General features: G+C 44.2%; 1 protein-coding gene across 2 annotated transcripts in view; it reads left to right on the plus strand.

Annotated features, from left to right (window-relative positions):
• Nucleotides 1–20788, plus strand: part of LOC129709422 (coiled-coil domain-containing protein 63-like) — a 42222-nt gene extending 21434 nt beyond the window's left edge. For both annotated transcript variants that reach the window (XM_055655790.1, XM_055655789.1), the window contains exons 4-11: nt 1137–1259; nt 5196–5377; nt 9387–9544; nt 11164–11387; nt 14695–14769; nt 15157–15349; nt 18538–18768; nt 19669–20788. In XM_055655790.1, coding sequence (XP_055511765.1) covers nt 1137–1259; nt 5196–5377; nt 9387–9544; nt 11164–11387; nt 14695–14769; nt 15157–15349; nt 18538–18768; nt 19669–19745 — 1263 coding nt within the window. In that variant the 3' untranslated portion in view covers nt 19746–20788. The remainder of the gene's footprint in view (nt 1–1136; nt 1260–5195; nt 5378–9386; nt 9545–11163; nt 11388–14694; nt 14770–15156; nt 15350–18537; nt 18769–19668) is intronic.
• Nucleotides 20789–21017: the final 229 nt, after the last annotated feature.

The raw sequence follows: 21017 nt of genomic DNA on the forward strand, positions 1-21017 counted from the left end.
CAGTGTTAATATGCGGGAATCACTAGTCAGTGTGGATTTGGTGGGCCAAAGTGCCTTTTTCCGTGCTGTAAACTAAACTAAACTAAACTAAACTAAACTAAACATGTAAAGCAGGAAGAAAGTGTTGCCTTTTATGGCATATTGCTGACTTAAAAAATAATAATTGGAAGTGACATTGGTTTCCAAATTCTGCTGGATTTCTTGTGTTGGTCGAGTGAATATAATAAGAATAGGTGGCCCAGGGTACTGTGCAGTGTTTTATGAAACATATATGTAGATTGCCTTCAAAAATCTTCTATGTAGGAACAAAGAACTGCATAGAAACATAGAAACTTAGAAAATAGGTGCAGGAGGAGGCCATTCGGCCATTCGAGCCAGCACCGCCATTCATTGTGATCATGGCTGATTGTCCCCTATCAATAACCCGTGCCTGCCTTCTCCCCATATCCCTTGACTTCATTAGCCCCTAGAGCTTTATCTAACTCTCTCTTAAATCCATCCAGTGACTTGACCTCCACTTCCCTCTGTGACAGGGAATTCCATAAATTCACAACTCTCTGGGTGAAAACGTTTTTTCTCACCTCAGTCTTAAATGACCTCCCCTTTATTCTAAGATTGTGGCCCCTGGTTCTGGACTCACCCAACATTGGGAACATTGTTTCTGCATCTAGCTTGACCAGTCCTTTTATAAAGACTGCAGTTGCGGATTTATTTCAAAAATGAGCACAAAATGTTAGAGTAACTCAGCGGGTAAGGCAGCATCTCTGGAGAAAAAGGATAGGTGACGTTTCGGGTTGGGACCCTTCTTTAGTCTGAAAGTAGGGGGTGAGCCATTGAGTTAATCTAGCACTGAGTCTATGAAACATCTTCTACATGCCTGTAATAAGGACAATAAATGCCTGTACAATGAATGTATTTCTTCACTGATATTCTCCATTTATTGGTCTGGAACATGCACATGGCTGCATCTCATTCATTCATTCATCTAATAACAATCTCTCATGTTAAATGATGCATCAAACAAAATCTGAATTTTTCATTCATCCCAGTCTCTGGAAATATTTGCTGTCCGACGCATAATACATTAATATACAAGAGAAAAACAATTGCAGATTAGGTACCTTTCTATTATGCAGATAAAAGAACAAGAAGATAAAATTTTGAAGCACAAGATGTCGACAGGCGGGATGAGGAATGTTCACCAACGACGGAGACATTTGCAAAAACAAATCCATACTTTGGAGAATCAACTAAACTTGGTAAGTTGATGTTAATGTATGTTGTATGTATATCAAAAAAATGTTGTTATATGATTGTGATGAAATTTTTTGTTATTGAAACAGTGTAAATATCCAAAGGAATCTTAAACATTTTGGGTTATTTGCAGCTCTTGTACTTCTGTTCTTGACATTGGCCTCCACCACATTGGCCTCCACTATTGTGTGTTGGTACAACACAATGACAATGGTACAACTAAAGACCAAGGTTTACTATTGTTGTGTGCGCCGAGGTACAGTGAGAAGCTTTGTTTTGCATTCAATCCAATGCAGCCAGATAATATGAATATAATCAAGTCAAATGCAAATACCATTGGTAGAGCAAAGTGGATGATACATAGTGCAGAATGTCCTTCTCAGTATTGTTGTGCATCAGTTCCAGGGACAATGTCCATTATCCGCAATGAGCTAGTGAATCGGACAGTACCCTAGCTTATTTGAAGGATTGTTCAAAAGCCTGATAACTGAGGGGAAGAAGTCATTCCTGAGTCTGGTGGTGCGCACTTTCAAGCTTCTCTATCTTCTGCCCGCTGGGAGTGGCGAGAAAAGCGAATGACTGGGGTGGGGATAAGTCTTTGTTTATGTTGGCTGTTTTTCCGAGGCAGCGTGAAGTGTCAATGAAGTCAATGGTGGGAAGGTGTGGTCCCTGTGATGGACTGGGCTACAGGTACATCTACAACTCTCTGCAATTTCGAGCAGTCTTGTGCACAATATTCTATTCCACTAGGACTAATTGTCCTTATTGTGTCGTTGCTTTGCCATGAAAGTAGATGCATTTCATTCTAACACGGAGAGAAATAATTTTACATAAAATTCAAAAATAAATGATAAGCATGACAAAGGTTCTAACTTTTTTGCACACATTTGACGGTGTAGACATTGGAGAAAAGTTCTTCCTATGGCAATTTAATACCCATGACTGACAAATAGCAATTGTTTGTAGAAAGAATGTGACTTTAATGAGGCTGTTGCAAGAAATGGGTGCAGCTATTGCAGCTCGTCAGCGTTAGTGGGGATTAGTGGTACAACTAAAACAGTTTTGGGATATTCTGGTGTTGGATATTAAGCCATTGAGTCTGATGAAGGGTCCTGTCCCGAAACGTCGACTATCCCTCCACTGATGCTGCCTGACCCCCTGTGTTACTCCGGCCCTTTGTGTTTTGCTCAAGATTCCAGCATCTGCAGTTCCTCGTGTCTTCATTAAACCATTGTTCCATGCTGTTGACTGAGTCCTTAGTAACAAAGACATTTTGTTGGCAGCAATAACAGGAAATTAAAATTAACTGAAACTAATATTAACTGTTTTACATGTAAGAAGTAACTTGGCTGGTTGTAGATATAGAATATGTTTTACATGTAAGAAAAATAAAAAGTATTTATAATTCTTGGCTTATGGTAATAACCGGGTAGATGTAGTTCAATATTTTGTCAGGATAACCGCTAGATGTACAAACAGGTTGCAGACTCAATTATGTGGATTTAGATTGATCATATATTGCTGAGGGAGTGGTATTCTGTGGCGAGTATTATGTTGGGGTGAAATATTTAAATAATGCCCCGGCATCCAAATTCATACAAGGTAGACAAAAATGCTGGAGGCGGGTGTGGCATCTGGAGCGAAGGAAATAACAACGTTTTGGGCTGAAACATAAACTTTTTTTCCTTCCATAGAGCTGCTGCACCTGCTGTTCATTTTTTGTTAGATTTTCCAGTTTTGTGTTCAACATTTTATCTACTCCAAATTATAGAGACTGCACCCCTAAAGTCATTGGTTCGAGCGAAGAGTGGTAAGTTCCAAAAACAGGACAACTTGTGTAAAAACAAGGAACTGCAGACGTGATTCATGTGGATTCAGATTGATCATATATTTGCTGAGGAAGAAGGGTGAAACATTGCCTACTATGTTCTGTGCTGCGAGTGAATTACTCCAGTTTTTTGGGTGAAAAATATTTACTGCAAATAATGCCCCCCTTGAATGACATCCAACATTCATACAAGGTAGACAAAAACATAAAAACATTGTCCCCTGCCTCCCCTCTCTCTCAGCTCTCCCACATTTCTGCCACCCCCCCCCCCCCACAAAACAGCCAAAAGAAGACCTTGTCCATGTGTTTGCACTATATATTTGTGTCTTTTTTCTGTATTTGCAGTTCCTATTATGGTTGTGTGTTACCCGGTATATACTGATTATTATTATTTATTGTGTTATCCGGTATTACTGATTATTAATTTATTGCATTGGGGATGATTGTATATTTATTTGTGTATTGTTGCATTAATGGGCCTATAGAGCTGCAACAAGTAAGAATGTCATTGTTCCATTGCCAGTACATATGACAATGAAATGCTCTTGACTATCGTGAACATCACCAGCCTCCACTCCCAGTGTCTTATAACTGTTGTCAAAACTGTTATTGCTGCCTTTGTTTCGAACTTGTTAATGTTGTCCCTGTCAGCCTTTTATCCTGAACCATCCACAAATCTAAGTTATTTATAACATGCCACTTTAGCTGAGCTCACCCCTCAGGTATACACAAAGATTTGGAGGAACTCAGCGAGTCAGGCAGCATCTCTGGAGAAACGTTTTGGGTCGGGACCCTTCTTCAGACTGAAAGACGGGGGTGGGGAAGGGGTGACGAGCTGGAGGTGAGAAAGACTAGGGCCAATCGGAGCCAGCCACAAATGACCTCAAGCAGGGCGGTGCCTGGTAAGCCCATTGCGGGCTCGGGATGGTGTGATCTCAATGTGGAGGAGGGAAGTGTAAGTAGAAGTTATTTAAAATTAGAGAATTCAATGTTCATACCGCTGGGTTGGAAGCTACCCAAGAGAAATATGAGGTGCTGTTCCACTGATTTCAAGTGGCAATGGAGGAGGCCCAGGACTGAAAGGTCAACCAGTACATTGAATTTACAATCCTCAAACTCGCATCAAATCCAAACTCTTCTCGGCCCTTTAATTAAGAAATCCATGATGTGTTTCCATTTGGTCATTACCTTCATCCCGTCCTCTTTGTATAATCATTTATCAGACTCCCCAGTCAATATCCTCAGGTAAATCATTCACCGTTTCTTTAGGAAGCTCGCCTGCTTCCCATGGAATTCATTGCCACCAACTACTATCTAGGTCAAGTCATCGGGTATTTTTAAGGTGGAGGTTGACAGATTCTTGATTAGTCAGGGGTTATGGGGAGAAGGCTTGAAAATGGGGGTTGAGAGGGAAAGATAGATCAGCCATGATTGAATGGCGGAGTAGACTCGATGGGCCGAATGGCCTAATTCTGCTCCTATGACATGAACTTCCTCTGCCTGCGTTAATTAGTTAGTCTTGAAGCTCCAATTTTATCTAAGCATACAGTCACGTCTCCCATTTGGAAGAGTAAAATAACCTTTGTCAGATGATGTGCGATGTAATATTAAAAGCAAGGAACACCTATTTCTGTGACTCATTCTTCACTAAAATGAAATGTTATTGCGATCATAAAGTTATACCTATAAGTTATATATATGTAAACATGAAATGAGAAGGAACCATTAATCTTATGTCAACAAACATTAACTACTTCAACTATTATTTGCTGAAGGTGTGTTGTTAAATGTTACAAAAGTGTGTAAAAATGTGCTGCAGGGAATGGTGGTGCAGGTAGATACAATAAGAAGCTTTTAGACAGGCACATGGATATACAGGGAATGGAGGGATATGGATCATGTGCAGGTAGATGAGATTTAATTCATTTTGGGATCTGGTTTGGCACAGATATTGTGGGCTGAATGGCCTGTTCCAGTGCTGTACCGTTTATGTTGAACAGTCAGGAATAATCTTTAAAATCCAGTCTATGTACATTATCTGCCTTGTATCGTCTGAATGGTCTTTCAGAAAGTATTTTGTAAGTTTTAACAAATTTAGCACTTTGTTTTTCAGTCGACAATAAAGTTTAACTCCATACTGACGGAAAATTGCAAGCTCCGTGAAGAAATTAATGTTCTGAGAATTAATAAAGAGATCTACACCAAACTATACAACAAACTTAGCACAAAACTCCAAGAACAAAAGAAAATAATGAAAGAAATAGTTGAGGAGTCTGTGCAAGCTTATGATCAACGGTGAGTATTTGTTTGATCAATCGCTGATTGATAAGGAAGAACAGCATGTTCTTTTAAATAGCTGCACCTATCATGCAAAACTAAAGTCCAATTCAGCCTTTTGAGTGTCAATTGCAGCCACATCAGTGTTTAAATGGCAGAAAGGACCAGTGATGTCAATCTGAATAGTAATTATGTCTAGTTTAAAGATACAGTATGGAAACAGGCCATTCAGCCAACTAAGTCCATACCCATCATTAATCACTCATTTACACTAATTCTATGTTATAGACAATAGACAATGGGTGCAGGAGTAGGTCATTCGGCCCTTCGAGCCAGCATCACCATTCAATGTGATCATGGCTGATTGTCCACAATCAGTATTCCGTTCCTGCCTTCTCACCGTATCCCTTGACTCCGCTATCTTTAAGAGCTCTATCTAAAGGGCCTGTCACACTTGGGCGTCATTTGCGCGTAATTTACGTGTCACGACGCATGGTGCGTGGTGACATAGGGAGTGACGTGCAGTCGCATGCGGCTTCCCAGGATTTTGGAATGTACAAAATCTTCATGCATCATCTGCATGATGCGCAAATGACACCCAAGTGGGACAGGCCCTTAACTCTCTCTTGAAAGCATCCAGAGAATTGGCCTCCACTGCCTTCTGAGGCGGAGAATTCCACAGATTCACAATTCTCTGGGTGAAAAAGTTTTTCCTCATCGTTCTAAATGGCCTACACATTATTCTTAAACTGTGGCCCCTGGTTATCCCAATTTCACATCCACTCCAGACACACTAGGGGTAATTTATAAGGGCCAAGTAACCAACAAGCTTGCACGTCTTTGGGATATGGGAGCACCTGGAGGAAACCCATGCGACCACATGGACAATGTGCAAACTCCACAAAGACAGTTCCTGAAGTAGGGATTGTACCAGGGTCTCTGGCACTGTGAGGCAGCAGCTCTACAGCTGCGTCACTGCGCCGCCTGTTTCACTTACTCTTGGCTTTCAGTCAAAACAGTGATGAGAATTTGAGCATGGAAGCATTTGCAGAGAAAACGAGAAAAACGAGAAACAGAAAAGGGTGCCCAAGTATGACTTAAAAGATAGACCCGAAAAGCTGGAGTAACTCAGCAGGTCAGGCAGCATCTCCGGAGAAAAGCAATTGGTGACGTTTTGGGTCGAGACCCTCCTGCAGACTGGACAGTCAGGGGAAAGGGAAATGAGAGATATAAAACGATTGCTGAGCCTGCGCTTGGTCTCGCCGATATAAAGGAGTCCACACCTGGAACAGTGGTTACAGTGGATGAGGTTGGAGGAGGGGTGCAAGTGAACCTCTGCCTCACCTGAAAAAAACTGTCGGGGTCCTTGGACGGAGTCGAGGGAGGAGGTATAGGGACAGGTGTTGCATCTCCTGTGGTTGCAGGGGAAGGTACCTGGGGAGGGGGTTTGTTTGGGTGGGAAGGGACGAGTTAACCAGGGAGTTGCGGAGGGAACGGTCTCTGTGGAAAGCGGAAAGTGGGGATCAAACAAGACCAAGTGCAGGCTCGGCGATCGTTTCGCTGAACACCTTTGCTGGGAGTGAGGTTCCTGGTTTTGAGCATGTGGGAGGTACAGTGACGCAGCGGTGAGTTGCTGCCTTACAGCGCTGGTGACCTAGGTTCGATCCTGACCTCGGGTGCTGTCTGTATGAGGTTTGTACGTTCTAGTGTGTAGGATAGAACTAGTGTACGGAATCACCGAGTCCATACCTACCATCGATCACCCATACACTAGTTATATCATACATACTAGGGACAATTTACAGAAGCCAATTAACCTACAAATCTGCACGTCTTTGGAGTGTGGGAGGAAACTGGAGCACCTATGTGGTCACAGGGAGAACGTGCCAACTCCGTCAGACAGCACCTGAGGTCAGGACAGAATGCGGGTCCCTGGCGCTGTTAGGCAGCAATTCTACCGCTGCCCCATTCATTGTGCAGAAGAAGTTCCCTGTTTCTACCGATCGAGATAATCGCTGCCCTGCACTTCCAACCAATGCCACCGGGGGGAGTCGGAACATAGAGACACAGCAGGAATTCTGTTCTTCAGGAGCTGAACTAAGAAGGTGACAGAGTTGGAGATGATTTGGCCTTATCTCTTCCCTTCCGCACACCTGCTACTTGATGCCAGAAAGCGGGTGCTATAACGTTTGGAATTACTGGTACAAACCAGTGAGAAACTTTTTATAGCAAAGGTGGAGAGACAACACTTTGTAGTCCCTGGAATCTGTAGCAATATACAATCTGCTGGAGGAATTCAGTGGGTCGAGCAGCATAAGGAATATTTATACAATGGTCTTCTCTTGTAGGTTAAAGGTCACCTGGGTGAGGGTGTCTGATGTTGTGAGACCCGAAACTCCCGATGACCCCAGGTCACATGACTGAGGATGTGTCCCAGCGCATCTAGAAGATGTATATTTTTCACACTGAAGTCTGGCTCAACCAGTGGCACCTAGGAATAGACAACCAAGAATAGTTTGGTGACTGCTGGAGAGACAGTTGCCGGCACCCGGGCAAGGCTGGGTCAGCACCACCAGTCTGTGTCTTTCGTGAGAAAGTCACCCAATAAAGCTACGGAAAGGCCTAATGAAACACCACGGCCTAAAAATTCATCAGGCGACAATGAAATGCTCGGAGAGGGAGAGAGAGGTGAAGCGCACAGGCCTTGAACCTGGTGAGACACAGGAGGAGCCCGGCCAGGACTCGCCCCACAGAGCCCAGTCCCTCCACGCACTAGAGTCTCCCAACCCCTGCAGAGTAGTTATTAAGATGGCTGATCCATGGGCGGTTGCTGCTGGGACGCAAGTCGGGGCTTTATCATCCCTGGCTGGGTTGCCTGGGCGAGGGTGTCTGATGTTGGGAGACCCGAATTACCCGATGACCCCAGGTCACATCACTGAGGATGCATCCCAGCGCATCTAGACAATGTATATTTTTCACACTGCCTTATTTTTTAAAATAAATTATTCAGGGTCCCCTAAAACAGAAATTATGTCCGACCCTCCTGACAGTCCTAGAGCTGTACAGCGTGGAACTTGGCCCTTCGGCCCACCTCGTCCATGCTGACTGAGTTGGTACATTCGGCTGGTTCCATTTGCCTGCATTTGAGCTGTAGCCCATGACGACCTAGTAACCATAACACTGCCCAATAGCTCTGCCATCTGCCTCACAGCACCAGAGACCCAGATTCAATCCTGATCTTGGCTGCTGTCTGTGTGGAGTTTGCACATTCTCCCTGCGACTATGCAGATTTCCACTGGGTGGTCCAATTTCCTCCCGCATCCCAAAGATAAATTCATAGAACCATTGCGCACGAAAGCAGCCCCTTCGGCCCAACCCATCCATGCTAACCAACATGGCCCATCTAAGCTATTTCCATTAGCCCCATGGGTTTGTAATTTAATTGGATTTTGTAAAATTGCCCATAATAAGTAGGGAGTAGATAAGAAAGTGGGATAACATAGAATTAGTGTGAACGGGTAGACACAAAGTGCAGAAGTAACTCAGTGGGTCGGGCAGCATCTCTGGAGAAAACGAATAGGGGATATTTAGGGTTGTTACCCTTCAGTCAGTCTGAAGAAGGGTCTCGACCTGAAACATCACCTATCCGTTTTCTGCAGAGATGTTGCCTGACCTGCTGAGTTATTCCAGTGCCTTGTGTCTATCTTTGGTATAAACCAGCATCTTTAGTTCCTTCATATTACATTAGTGTGAAGTGATTAGGGTGATTGATAGTTGGCATGGACTCGGAGGGCCGAAGGGCCTGTTTCCATGCTGTATCTCTAAACTAAACTATACTAAACGGCCTTTGAAAGGACAATTCTCCTTGCCAGCTTCGCTGTGATTAAAACCTGTTGGAAAGAAGGACTCCAATAGCAATGCCACTCAAAACTAGGACTGCGCACAATTGTTGAACAATTTATGATCTGCACGATTTCGTTAGTGTCTCAGATTATTCTAAAAATAAGTGAATGTTTCTCCTTCCCAGAATGGAGGCAGAAACTAGAATACATGCAGTGAAGGAACGAAGTGCAAAAGATATCCTGCTGTACAACACAGAAATAAAGGAACTGATGCGTGTTATTGATCACGAGACAAAACTCAAGGACTTCATCCTGATTAAATTTCGACACTTTTCGAAAGAAGGTAGACTATCAGCATGAGTAAAGTTTAAAAGACTATAGTGATGATCGGGAGAAGTTGAACATGCTGGGAATCTATTCCTTGGAGTTCAGGAGGATGAGGGGTGATCTTATAGAGGTGTACAAAATCATGAGAGGAATAGATCGGGCAATCAGACAGTCTCTTGCCCTGAGTAGAGGAACCAAGAACCAGAGGACATAGGTTTCAGGTGAGGGGGAAACATTAACTAGGAACCTGAGGGGTAACTTTATTTACACAAAGGGTGGTGGGGTATGGAACGAGCTGCCGGGGCAGGTAGTTGACGCAGGTACAATTGCAATGTTTATGAAACATTTAGACAGGTACATGGATATGATAGGTTTAGAGGGATGTGGGCCAAATGCCAGCAGGTGGGACTAGTGTAGATGGGGCATGTTGGTCAGTGTGGGAAAGTTGGGCTGAAGGGCTTGTTTCCACACTGTATGACTCTATAATTATGAATTTATCTATTAAAATAAGATGAGGTATAATATCCACTCTGAGAAAGGTTTCACGACCTGTCCGTTCCCTCCACAGATGCCTCCTGAGTCCTGACTCATTGAGTTCCTCCAGCACTTTGTGTATTGCTGTAACATCTGGTGGATAGTGGGGCATTGCTTCTAATCAGTGTCTAGATTCTTTGCTAATTTTGCTTGTGGATAATTCTGGCTGGATATAGACACAAAGTGCTGGAGTAACTCAACGGGCCAGTCAGCATCTCTGGAGATAAAGGATAGGTGACGTTTTGCGTCGGGATCTTTCTTCAGCTGGACCTGTTTGACCTCAGTAAGTTGTGACGGGTTTTATTTCACTAAGCTCCAGTTATGGTACCAAATTGAACGGCAAATGATGCTGGGAAGTCCCCAGTACAAGATGGACTTCTATATGTCCATGTTAGAGAGGTGCAATGTAGTGCGGTTGATGGTAGTAATTTCCATATGACATCCCGCCTCTCTTCTGTCTCGTTTGTAGGATAAACGGGGAAGGGAGATACTGTTGAAGCAACATCTACGTCATAGTCATATCGTATGGAAGCAGGCCCTTCAGCCGAGCTCGTCTGCGCTGACCAAAATGCCCCATCTACGCTGGTCCCATTTCCCCATGCCGAGCTCATATCCCTTGAAACCTTTCCTATCCACCAGAGACCCGGGTTTGGTCCAGACCTCGGGTAATGTCTGCGTATGGAATTTGCACATTCTCTCTGTGACTATGTGGGTTTCCTCCGTGTGATCTGGTTTCCTCCCGTGTCCCAAAGACACGCGGGCTTGTAGGTTAATTGTAAATTGCCCCTGGTGTGTGGGTAGTGGATGAGAAACTGGGATGATGTGGAATTTGAAAAATGTATAAACTGTATTGAACAATTCGTATAGCCTCTGAAAATGTTGGATGAATTTTTCGCACGGTTCACGTATTGCATATATTTATTACTTGAATAAATTCTATTTTGAAATTTAAAAAAATCAAAGAACTAGTAGGAACGGGTGATCGATAGTTGACACAGGCCAAAGGGCCGGTTGCCATGTGTGTCGACTGAGAAATTAAAATACGCATTTGGGCAAATAACCTCAATAAAAGAAACATTTTTTTGTGCATTTTGTTTTCAGATCATTCTCAGGATAAGATTAGTAAGAAAACTGCTCAGGAAATTGAATACGAGGCATATGAGGAAGTGTATAATCAACTTAGACATTTGACTGGCAGAGACAATCTTTACAGTTTGGGTGGTGAGTTTATTGCCACAGAAGAGAAAAATTATGCACTGTTCAATTTTATAAATGAAATTAATATTCAACTGGAACACAAGCAAGAGAAGATACAGAATATTAAGGTTTGTGAAATAGAATTGTACAACATAGAATGAATAATGTTGAATTGCTTCATCATCACGGATAATAGCAGCTGTGTCCAGTGTGACTTTGATCTCGCACTGAATTGCTTTCCCCCTCTTTAATATTTTAATTTATTGGAATATTTGTTACACTTGGTTCACAGAAATATTGCAGTTAGCTATAATCTAGAGGCTGTAGGATATTTCATTAGTGAATTATATGTGCAGCAAGGTTTTGTCAGATTGTGTCCTTTGTAGTTTGATTCAGACGATGCAGCATGGAAACAGGTCCTTCGGCCCACCAAGTCCATGCCGACCATCGATCAACTGGTTCATAGTGGTTCTATGCCATTCCACTTTCGCATCCACTCCCTACACACTAGGGGCAATTTTACAGAGGTCAGGAAACCTACAAACGTGCACGCCTTTGGGATGTGGGAGGAAACCAGAGCAGCCTAAGGAAACCCATGGGGTCACAGGGAGAACGTGCAAACACACACAGACAGCACCCGAGGTCAGGATGGAACCCACATCTCTGGCACAGTTAGGGAGCATCTCTACCAGTTTGCTGCCCTTGCTGAAGCCAGACATGGTAAGTTGTCACTGCTTTGAGATGAAATTTCTTCTGAAATTAATAGCATGGGTGATGGAGCAAGATTGTATTGTGCCTAGTAATAAAAGTTAAATAATTAACTTCTATTAATCGTTGTTTTAAATTTAAATCACTACCTGTGTAATGGGCAGCATGCAAACCATGTTCTATATGTAGTGGTGTCAGTTTTGATCTTTGGTCTTGCTGTATATAATAGAACATTTGCGTTTTCTGAACAAGAAACCTGATCATATACATGAAAGGATATGTCACGACAGAAATCTGCACAATATTGCCCATGCACACATTTATGTACACTGTTCAACAATGTCACCTCTGAAATTTGGTTGCAGGGTGAAGTCCACTTCAAGAAGTCCCCTTTCAGATCTGGACGTGCACTGTCTTCCAATGGAGAATTCTTCCATCATTTTAATTTCTGTTATATATAAATTGTGTTATACGTGGGCGGTACAGTGGTGCAGCGGGTAGCGCTGCTGCCTCACAGCCCAGAGACCCGGGTTTGATCCCGACCTTGGGTGCTATCTGTGTGGAGTTTGCACGTTCTCCCTGTCACCGCGAAGGTTTCCTCTTCAAATCCCAAACACCTGCAAGTTTGTAGGTTAATTGGCCTCTGTAAATTGCCCTTAGTGTGGAGGGAGTGGATGAGAAAGTGGGATAACATAGTGCTGGTGTAAACAGGTGATCAGATGGTCGGTGTGGACACGGTGGGCCGAAACGCCTGCTTCCATGTTGTATTTCTATACTTAAACTAAACAAAACGTAACCCTTCTAGGATGAGGACCACGCTTGCAGATGCAAGACCCTTGCAGCTCATGTATTGGTCGAACTTGAGGAGGTTTTACCTGAACAGCAGACTTGCCTTTGGAGCATTCATCAGTCATGAAACACAGCAGCGTGCAATCCCACTCCCATCTCTCCCAGCACGGGATATGTAGGAAGATGCTGGTTTATGACCAAAAATAGGCACAAAATGCTGGAGTAACTCAGCGGGTCAGGTAGTATCTCTGGAGAAGGGTTCCAACCTGAAACATCACCTATTTCTTTACTCCGGAGATGCTGCCTGACCCACGGACTTACTGCAGTGCCTTGTGCCCTCCTCCCAGCACAATCTTGGCCAAGCTGCCCCAGGTCACGAACCCACGCAAGGTATCTGCAACCCCAAAATAATGTAGTCTGTATTTAGGCAACATGTTATATTGTATTGTAAGGGTTAAACACGTCTCTCCACTGTGTGCAAGTACATGGATTAATTTTAAATCTCATTGTATAAAACAAGAGGTGGGCGGCGCGGCTCTGGCCACAATCTGCAGTGAGAAATAATTAACCTCTCCCTGCAGAGTAAAAACGAGGAGCGGCCTCAAGCGGGGGACTATTACGCTGGCCAATGTCCGGAACGGTTGGAGCTTTATGACTGCATTTATAAACCAGGTGGGACGGCGGCACCGGGAGCCCGCGGCTCCCTGGAGGGAGACCCTTTTCAGGGCTCAGGACTTGGTTGCAATCCTGTAACATGGGCGGCTGGGAATGCTGCTCTAACACCAAGACCCGTCGAGGCACCACCCGGCGTGATTAAATGGCCGATGAGATTTGACCTCACTGCCCTTTTTATTTGGCAACAGCGATGAACGAATCCTAATCTCATTCGTTTGGACCTCAAGGGGTCCAAATTAGGTTTTATTATCTTATGAATCAAGCTGTGTTACGCTAATGGTCTGAGGTACCCTCAGGATGAAAAATGCTTTATTTCTGCATGAACTAACCCAAGGTTTAGGTTTATTAATGTCGGTTCAGATAGACTGCACACCAAACGTATACCACATACATATACCACACATAAATACAATCAGTTCAATTTCAAGTACAATACGTAAGGGGCGGCATAGTGGTGCAGTGGTAGAGTTGCTGTCCTACAGTGCCAGAGACCTGGGTTTGATCCTGACTACATGTGCTGTCTGTACAGAGTTTGTACGTTCTCCCTGTGACCGACCAGTGATGGGTTTCCTCCGGATGCTGCGATTTCCTCTCGTGCTCTAAAGACGTGCAGGTTGGTTGGTTAATTGGCTTTGGTAAAAATTGTCCCTGGGGTGTAGGATGGTATTAGTGTACGGGGTCGGCGTGGACTCAGTGGGCCAAAGGGCTTGTTTCCATGCTGTATCTCTAAAGTCCAACGTCCAAAGCAAAGGGCAAGATACAGAGTGCAGAATATAGTTCTTAGCATGGTAGTGCATCAATTGTTTGGACAAAGCCCAATGTCCACAATGGGATGGAGATGAATCAGACGGTAACCTAGCTTATGGAAGGACTGTTCAGAAACCTGATAACAGAGGGGGAAAAAACTGTTCCTGCTCGCTTTCAAGGTTCAGTACCTTGTACGACAGGAGAGGGGAGAAGAAGGAATGAGTGAGCATGAATACTGGGAAGCATTTGATGCCCTACTCTCCCTTCTTCTCAGTGAATACTCAGTGACCTGGAAAGCAGGCCCAGGGGCAATGCCTTTGAGTCCAGTAAGCTTTGGACCATGTGCAATAGAACCCTCAGGGGAAGCATTTCACATTGCAACCATAACAATATTTGACAGGCACCAAAGAATTTCTAAGAAGCAAAAATAGAATACACATTTCTTATTCTAATTACTGGACCTGGAATGATTATATTATTAAACCCACTGATAATTTTGCATTTTTAAATGTGCAGGAAGAAATATTACAAATCCAAAACCAACGTCGCCAGAGCGAGGAAGATATGCACAAACTCATCAAGGAGATCGAGGTAAATGTCTTCTATTTTACCAGATGTACGACTCCATGACTTTATGGAGGCACAGGGAAGGGCAGAAGCTGGGATTTTGGGAAAAACAAGGTGCTGGAGGAACTCAGCGGATCAGGCAGTATCAATGGAGGAAATAGCTAGATGGTTTCAGGTCGAGACAAGTCTAAGGAATGGTCTCTGTCCATCCCCTCTCCAGATACTGAGTTCCTCCAGCACTTTGTGTTTTTACTCTACGACTCCGTGACTCCACCAACATGGATACCCACATGTGCATTCTGTTTCTGTTGCTGCTAATAATAATATCTATTTTCCTCTTGATTTTCTCTACCCTTCCCCTTGACTCTTTGACTTGTTGTGAACTAAAAGCACGTTGCCTGTTTTCCACAGCACTCCCTTGAGGACACAACCCAGCAGACGAATACATATGAAAGGATGTACATACATGTTAGCAAAGCTCTGGATGAGCTGAAATCCAACGTGGAATCCCTTGCCAAGAAGATACATTGTGACTTAACACCAATCCAGAGGAAACTGTGCGGTAACGATGGGATCTTAAATTTCAACGCACTGGATTATTTAGGTGGGTGCTATTGATCAGTCACGGTCAGTCAGTGGAGAGTTGACTGGAACACTGCGCGGTGGGACAGATTGATAGGGTCCCTTGATCAGTAAAGGGTGTCAAAGGTTATTGGGAGAAGGCAGGAGAATGGGGCTTGAATAGATCAGCCACGATTGAATGGCGGAGTGGACTCAATGGGCCGTATGGCCTAATTCTGCCTCAATGACGTATGAACTTGTGGATAGGGACACTAAGGTGGTCTGAGGGCAGTTGGAACCATCCAATTATGGAGGCCAACCACTGAATTGACCCACGGTAAGAGATGTGCACTAGAAATGTTATTTTTTAATTTAAAGGAAAATTGAGCAAATGTAATTGTTTAATACATCAATGTATTCTTGGCAAGTGCACACCGGCAAGTTATAAATTCCTGTTGACTTCCATCATTGTTTAGTTTAATTTAGAGATACAACGCGGACCTTTGATACACTGAGTCCGCGCTGACCAGCGATCACCCCCTACACTGGTTCTATCTAACACACTAGGGACAGTTTACAGAAGCTAATCAATCTACAAACCTGCATGTCATTGGAATGTGGGGAGCACTAGGAGAAAACCCACGCGGTTACCAGGAGAACATGCAAACTCCATACAAACAGCACCTGCAGTCACTCTACTGATGCTCCATTGTGTCATTGGACAACGACCCATGAAATTACCTTTCACCTAAAGGTCACAATTTTTTTTAGGTTTGGGTTATTATTTCCGCATGTGCTGGGCTATAGTGAAGAGTTTTGTTCTGCACACTATCCAAACAGATCAGATAATACTGTACATAAGTCATATTCAAGTACAATAGGTAGAGTACAAGGGAAGATATGGAATGCCGAATATAGTTCTCAGTTCCGTAGACAAAGTCCATTGCAACGGGGTGGAGGTGAATCAAACAGTATTCTAGCTGCGGAACCTAGATGGGTCAATGATCTTAATATTTCTTTGTAAGACAAGGACACCATTCACAGTGTGTCGAGAAGCCATCACCTTTTGTTATTGTCAATGAGGAGGTGTCAGTCCTGATAAAGATGCAGTACATCTCACCTCCTGACTCCCTGCCTCTACATTCTACAAGACAGGACGGAGTTGGATGCACTAATCTGCACTCGCCAAGATGAGTGCAGCTCCAACATTACTCAAGATGTTGCCACCACCCAGGTCAGGGCAGCCGCCTTGACTGGCATGTCCATCACTAATACCCACTCCCTTCTCCACCAACACAACGTGACCATGAATCACCTACAAACCGTTTGCTGCAACTCGCTGAGGTCTCTTCACCAGCATCCCCAAACACAAATCTTTATTCCATAAACAGAAGAGGCTCCCCTTCAAATACACTCAGCGGACTTAGTTTATGTTTATTAATGTCATCTGTATAGTGGTACAGTGAAAAGCTTTATTTTATGTGCTAACCAAATAAATCAGATAATACTATACATAAATACAATCAAGCTCAATTCCAGTACATAGGTAGAGTAAAGGTGAAGGACAAAAACTGGATAAACATTGAGCTTATCGTCCGTGGCACTTTGAAGAATCGGACTATCTTTAATCGGAGGTACACAATGCTGGAGAAACTCAGCGGGTGCAGCAGCATCTATGGAGCGAAGGAAATAGGCAACTTTTCGGGCCGAAACCCTTCTTCAGACTGATGGGAATTGGCGGGGAGAAGAAAGGAAAAAGGAGGAGGAGGAGCCCCGAGGGCTGAGAGATGGGAGGAGACAGCAAGGGTCGTCTTTAATCGGACTCTACCAGACTTTATCTTGCACTAAACATTAGCCCCTTTATCCTGTACCTGCACAGTGTGGATGATTTGATTGTAATCATGTATAGTCTTACTAGCACGCAATAAAAAAGCGTTTCATTTTACCGTGGTACACGTGACAATCAACCAATCTAAACGAAAGTGCTTCAACAAAATAGGTTGTTGGTGTTGAACACACTGATGGCAGTGGGATATCTCCCCACCAGATGGCGCTTCAAGGCCAGGTTTCATTTGTTGCCATAAGTTAATGGTAGGACCAAGCAGTTCCCTCTGCCTTGGAGCACTCCGCTCTAATGGAGTGCGGTGGGTCATGGGATCCAGTCATCTGAGAAACCAGCACAATTTCCATTCCTCTCCCAGCCTGCAGACCTCTGCCTCTCCCAAATCCCAGGCACACATTGGCAGGTCTGGAATGGCTATACCGGGAAAACAATCCAGAAGATGTTACAGCCAAGTCGCACACTGCCTCACAGCCACCCAGAGACCCGGGTTCGATCCCGACCTCGGGTGCTGCCTGTGTGGCGTTTGCATGTTCTCCCCGTAACTGCATGTGTTTAATCCGGGTTCTCCGGTTTCCTCCCGCATTCCCAAAATGTGCAGGTTTGTGTAATTACCCCCAGTGTGTAGGGAGCGGATGAGAAAGTGGGATAACTATACTATGATAAGCTTATGTTGTTAAGCGTGGAAATTATGCAAAATAGATTTACAAGGGTGTTGCCAGGATTCCAGGGCCTGAGCTACAGGGAGAAGTTAAATAAGCGAGGAGGTGAATGAGGGGGTCATCTTATAGAAGTGTATAAGATCATGAGAGGCATAGATGGGGCAGACACACAGAGTCTCTTGCCCAGAGTAGGACAATCAAGAACCAGAGGCCATAGGTTTAAGGTGAGAGGTGAAAAATTTAATAGAAAACTGAGGGGCAACTTTTTTACACAAACTTGTCTCTATGGACTCAAGCTGCCAGAGAAGGTAGTTGAGGGAGAAATTATCGCAATGTTTAAGAAACGTACATGAATAGGATAGTTTCAGAGGGATATGGGTCAAACGCAGGCAGGTGGGACTAGTGTAGATGAGGCATGTTGATCAGCATGGGCAAGTTGGGCCGAAGGGCCTGTTTCCCCACTGCATGACGCTACAATTGCTTGCTACATTTTCTGTGTCGAGATGATTTCTATCAATATTTTTACCTCCCCCCTTTTAATCAATGACACCGTGTATCAAAGATCCGGTTTCTATGCTGTTTGATCAACTAGTGTTAACGGTCGCTTGACGGTCGGTGTGGACTCGGTGGGCCTGTTTCCATGCTGCATCTTTCACTTGTAAAGTATATCAGCTTCTATGGGTGCAATGATGGCTGTTCACTGAAGCTCAAATATTTGTTTCATTACAGGCATCATTGAAAGGAAATCAATCGATCTTCTACAGCTCCACATGCTGACAATCCAGTTAGCAGAGTTGAAGAAGGAATCTCCCATCCTCAGTCCTGCAAGCAGTTTATCCAGTATTCCCAAAGTGAACATCCTGATAGCTGGAGCAGACCTGACCAGACATGTGAAGCCCATAAAAATCTCCTCGCCGATCATCGAGGATGAGGTTGACGTCGAGTTGGAGAAAGAATCTGGTAACTAACCATGCGTTTATGTGAGGTTATCCACTTTGGTGGCAAAAACAGGAAAGTAGACTATTATCTAAATGGTGGCCGATTAGGAAAAGGGGAGATGCAACGAGACCTGGGTGTCATGGTACACCAGTCATTGAAAGTAGGCATGCAGGTGCAGCAGGCAGTGAAGAAAGCGAATGGTATGTTAGATTCATAGTAAAGGGATTTGAGTATAGGAGCAGGGATATTCTACTGCAGTTGTACAGGGTCTTGGTGAGACCACACCTGGAGTATTGCGTACAGTTTTGGTCTCCAAATCTGAGGAAAGACATTCTTGCCATAGAGGGAGTACAGAGAAGGTTCACCAGACTGATTCCTGGGATGTCAGGACTTTCATATGAAGAAAGACTGGATAGACTTGGCTTGTACTCGCTAGAATTTAGAAGATTGAGGGGGATCTTATAGAAACTTACAAAATTCTTAAGGGTGTTGGACAGTCTAGATGCAGGAAGATTGTTCCCGATGTTGGGGAAGTCCAGGACAAGGGGTCACAGCTTAAGGATAAAGGGGAAATCCTTTAGGACCGAGATGAGAAAAACATTTTTCACACAGAGAGAGTGGTGATTCTCTGGAACTCCCTGCCACAGAAGGTAGTTGAGGCCAGTTCATTAGCTATATTTAAGAGGGAGTTAGATGTGGCCCTTGGGGCTAAAGGGATCAGGGGGGATGGAGAGAAGGCAGGTACAGGATACTGAGTTGGATGATCAGCCATGATCATATTGAATGGCGGTGCAGGCTCGAAGGGCCGAATGGCCTACTCCTGCACCTGTTTTCTATGTTTCTATGTTTATCAGTATTAACTTCCACATATTGAGGTTTAACATCGTGTAGTAAAGTCTGGCTTGTCCTTTTTGTCCACAGATTCGGAGGTTTTATTTCCCATGAATTACTACCAGTTGCGAGACCTAGTTTTACATGAACTGGAAGGAGCAAAGTAGGGGGACAACGGCATTAAACTATCCCTGAAAATTCATCAGGAATAGTGTGTAAAAACCTGTGGTAATCGCTACCCGAGGATGAATCGTAAATAAATGTTGTTTTTAACAAATACATAATAAATTTAAATGTTTTTCATTGCTATCTTGTGATTCCGTTGTGTTATCTTTTGAAGTTTTCCGATATGTTACATTAACTTTTCAGTTGATCCTTCCTGATTCATCTGCAGCTGTTTTTTATCACCTAAAGCAATGTGTCCTTCCCTGTGGATACAAGGAACTGGGGTGGGGGAGCATGGCGTATCTCTGTAAACTTTGATTTCCTTCCACACTCCAAAGACATATAGATTTGTAGGTTAATTGGCTTGGTACAAATGTAAAATAGTCCCTAGTGTGTGTAGGGAAGTGCTAATATATACGGGAATAGCTGGTTGGTGCAGACTTGGTGGGCCGAAGGGCCTGTTTTCATGCTGTATATCTAAACTGAAAATAAACTAAGCTGGAATCCTGAGTAAAATATTTACCTGGTGGAGGCCGGATCTATGGATACTTTCAAGAGAGAGCTAGATAGGGCACTGAAAGACAGCGGAGTCAGGGAGATGGGGAGAAGGCGGGAGCAGAGTACTGATTGGGGATGATCAGCCATGATCACATTGAATGGCGGTGCTGGCTCGAAGGGCCGAATGACCTACTCCTGCACCTATTGTTTATGGTCTATAACATAAAGTGCTGGAGTAACACAGTGGGCCAGGCAGCATCTCTGGAGAAGGTGAAGAGGCAACATTTAGAATTAGAATTAGAATTAGATCCTTTATTTGTCATTCAGACCTTACGGTCTGAATGAAATGTAGTCACCTGCAGCCATACGTACAATAATAAACAACAGAACAGACAGTAAACACAAATTAACGTCCACCACAGTGAGTCCACCAAACACCTCCTCACTGTGATGGAGGCAAAAATCTTAGAGCTGCTGTCTCTTCCCTCCTCTTTTCCCTCTGCGCTGAGGCGATTCCCCACCGGGCGATGGTAAGTCAGTCCCGCGGCTCACCGAGCTCCGCGAACGGGCCGGTTCAAACACCGCGGCCCAGGAGTGGTCGAAGCTGCAGCCCTCCAGTCCAGCGGACGCAGCTGTTGACGATGTCGTCCACTGGCCCGCGGCCGAACCCCGGACTGAGGCCACAGCCGTCAGAATGTCGTCTCAGCCACTGGAGCATCATTCCAGCCCCGAGCCGGGCCGCCCTCACTTGAGCGTCGTTCCATCCTTGAGCCATG

The sequence above is a fragment of the Leucoraja erinacea genome, chromosome 25 (assembly GCF_028641065.1).
Source record: "Leucoraja erinacea ecotype New England chromosome 25, Leri_hhj_1, whole genome shotgun sequence".
In the NCBI taxonomy this organism is placed as follows: Eukaryota; Metazoa; Chordata; class Chondrichthyes; order Rajiformes; family Rajidae; genus Leucoraja; species Leucoraja erinaceus.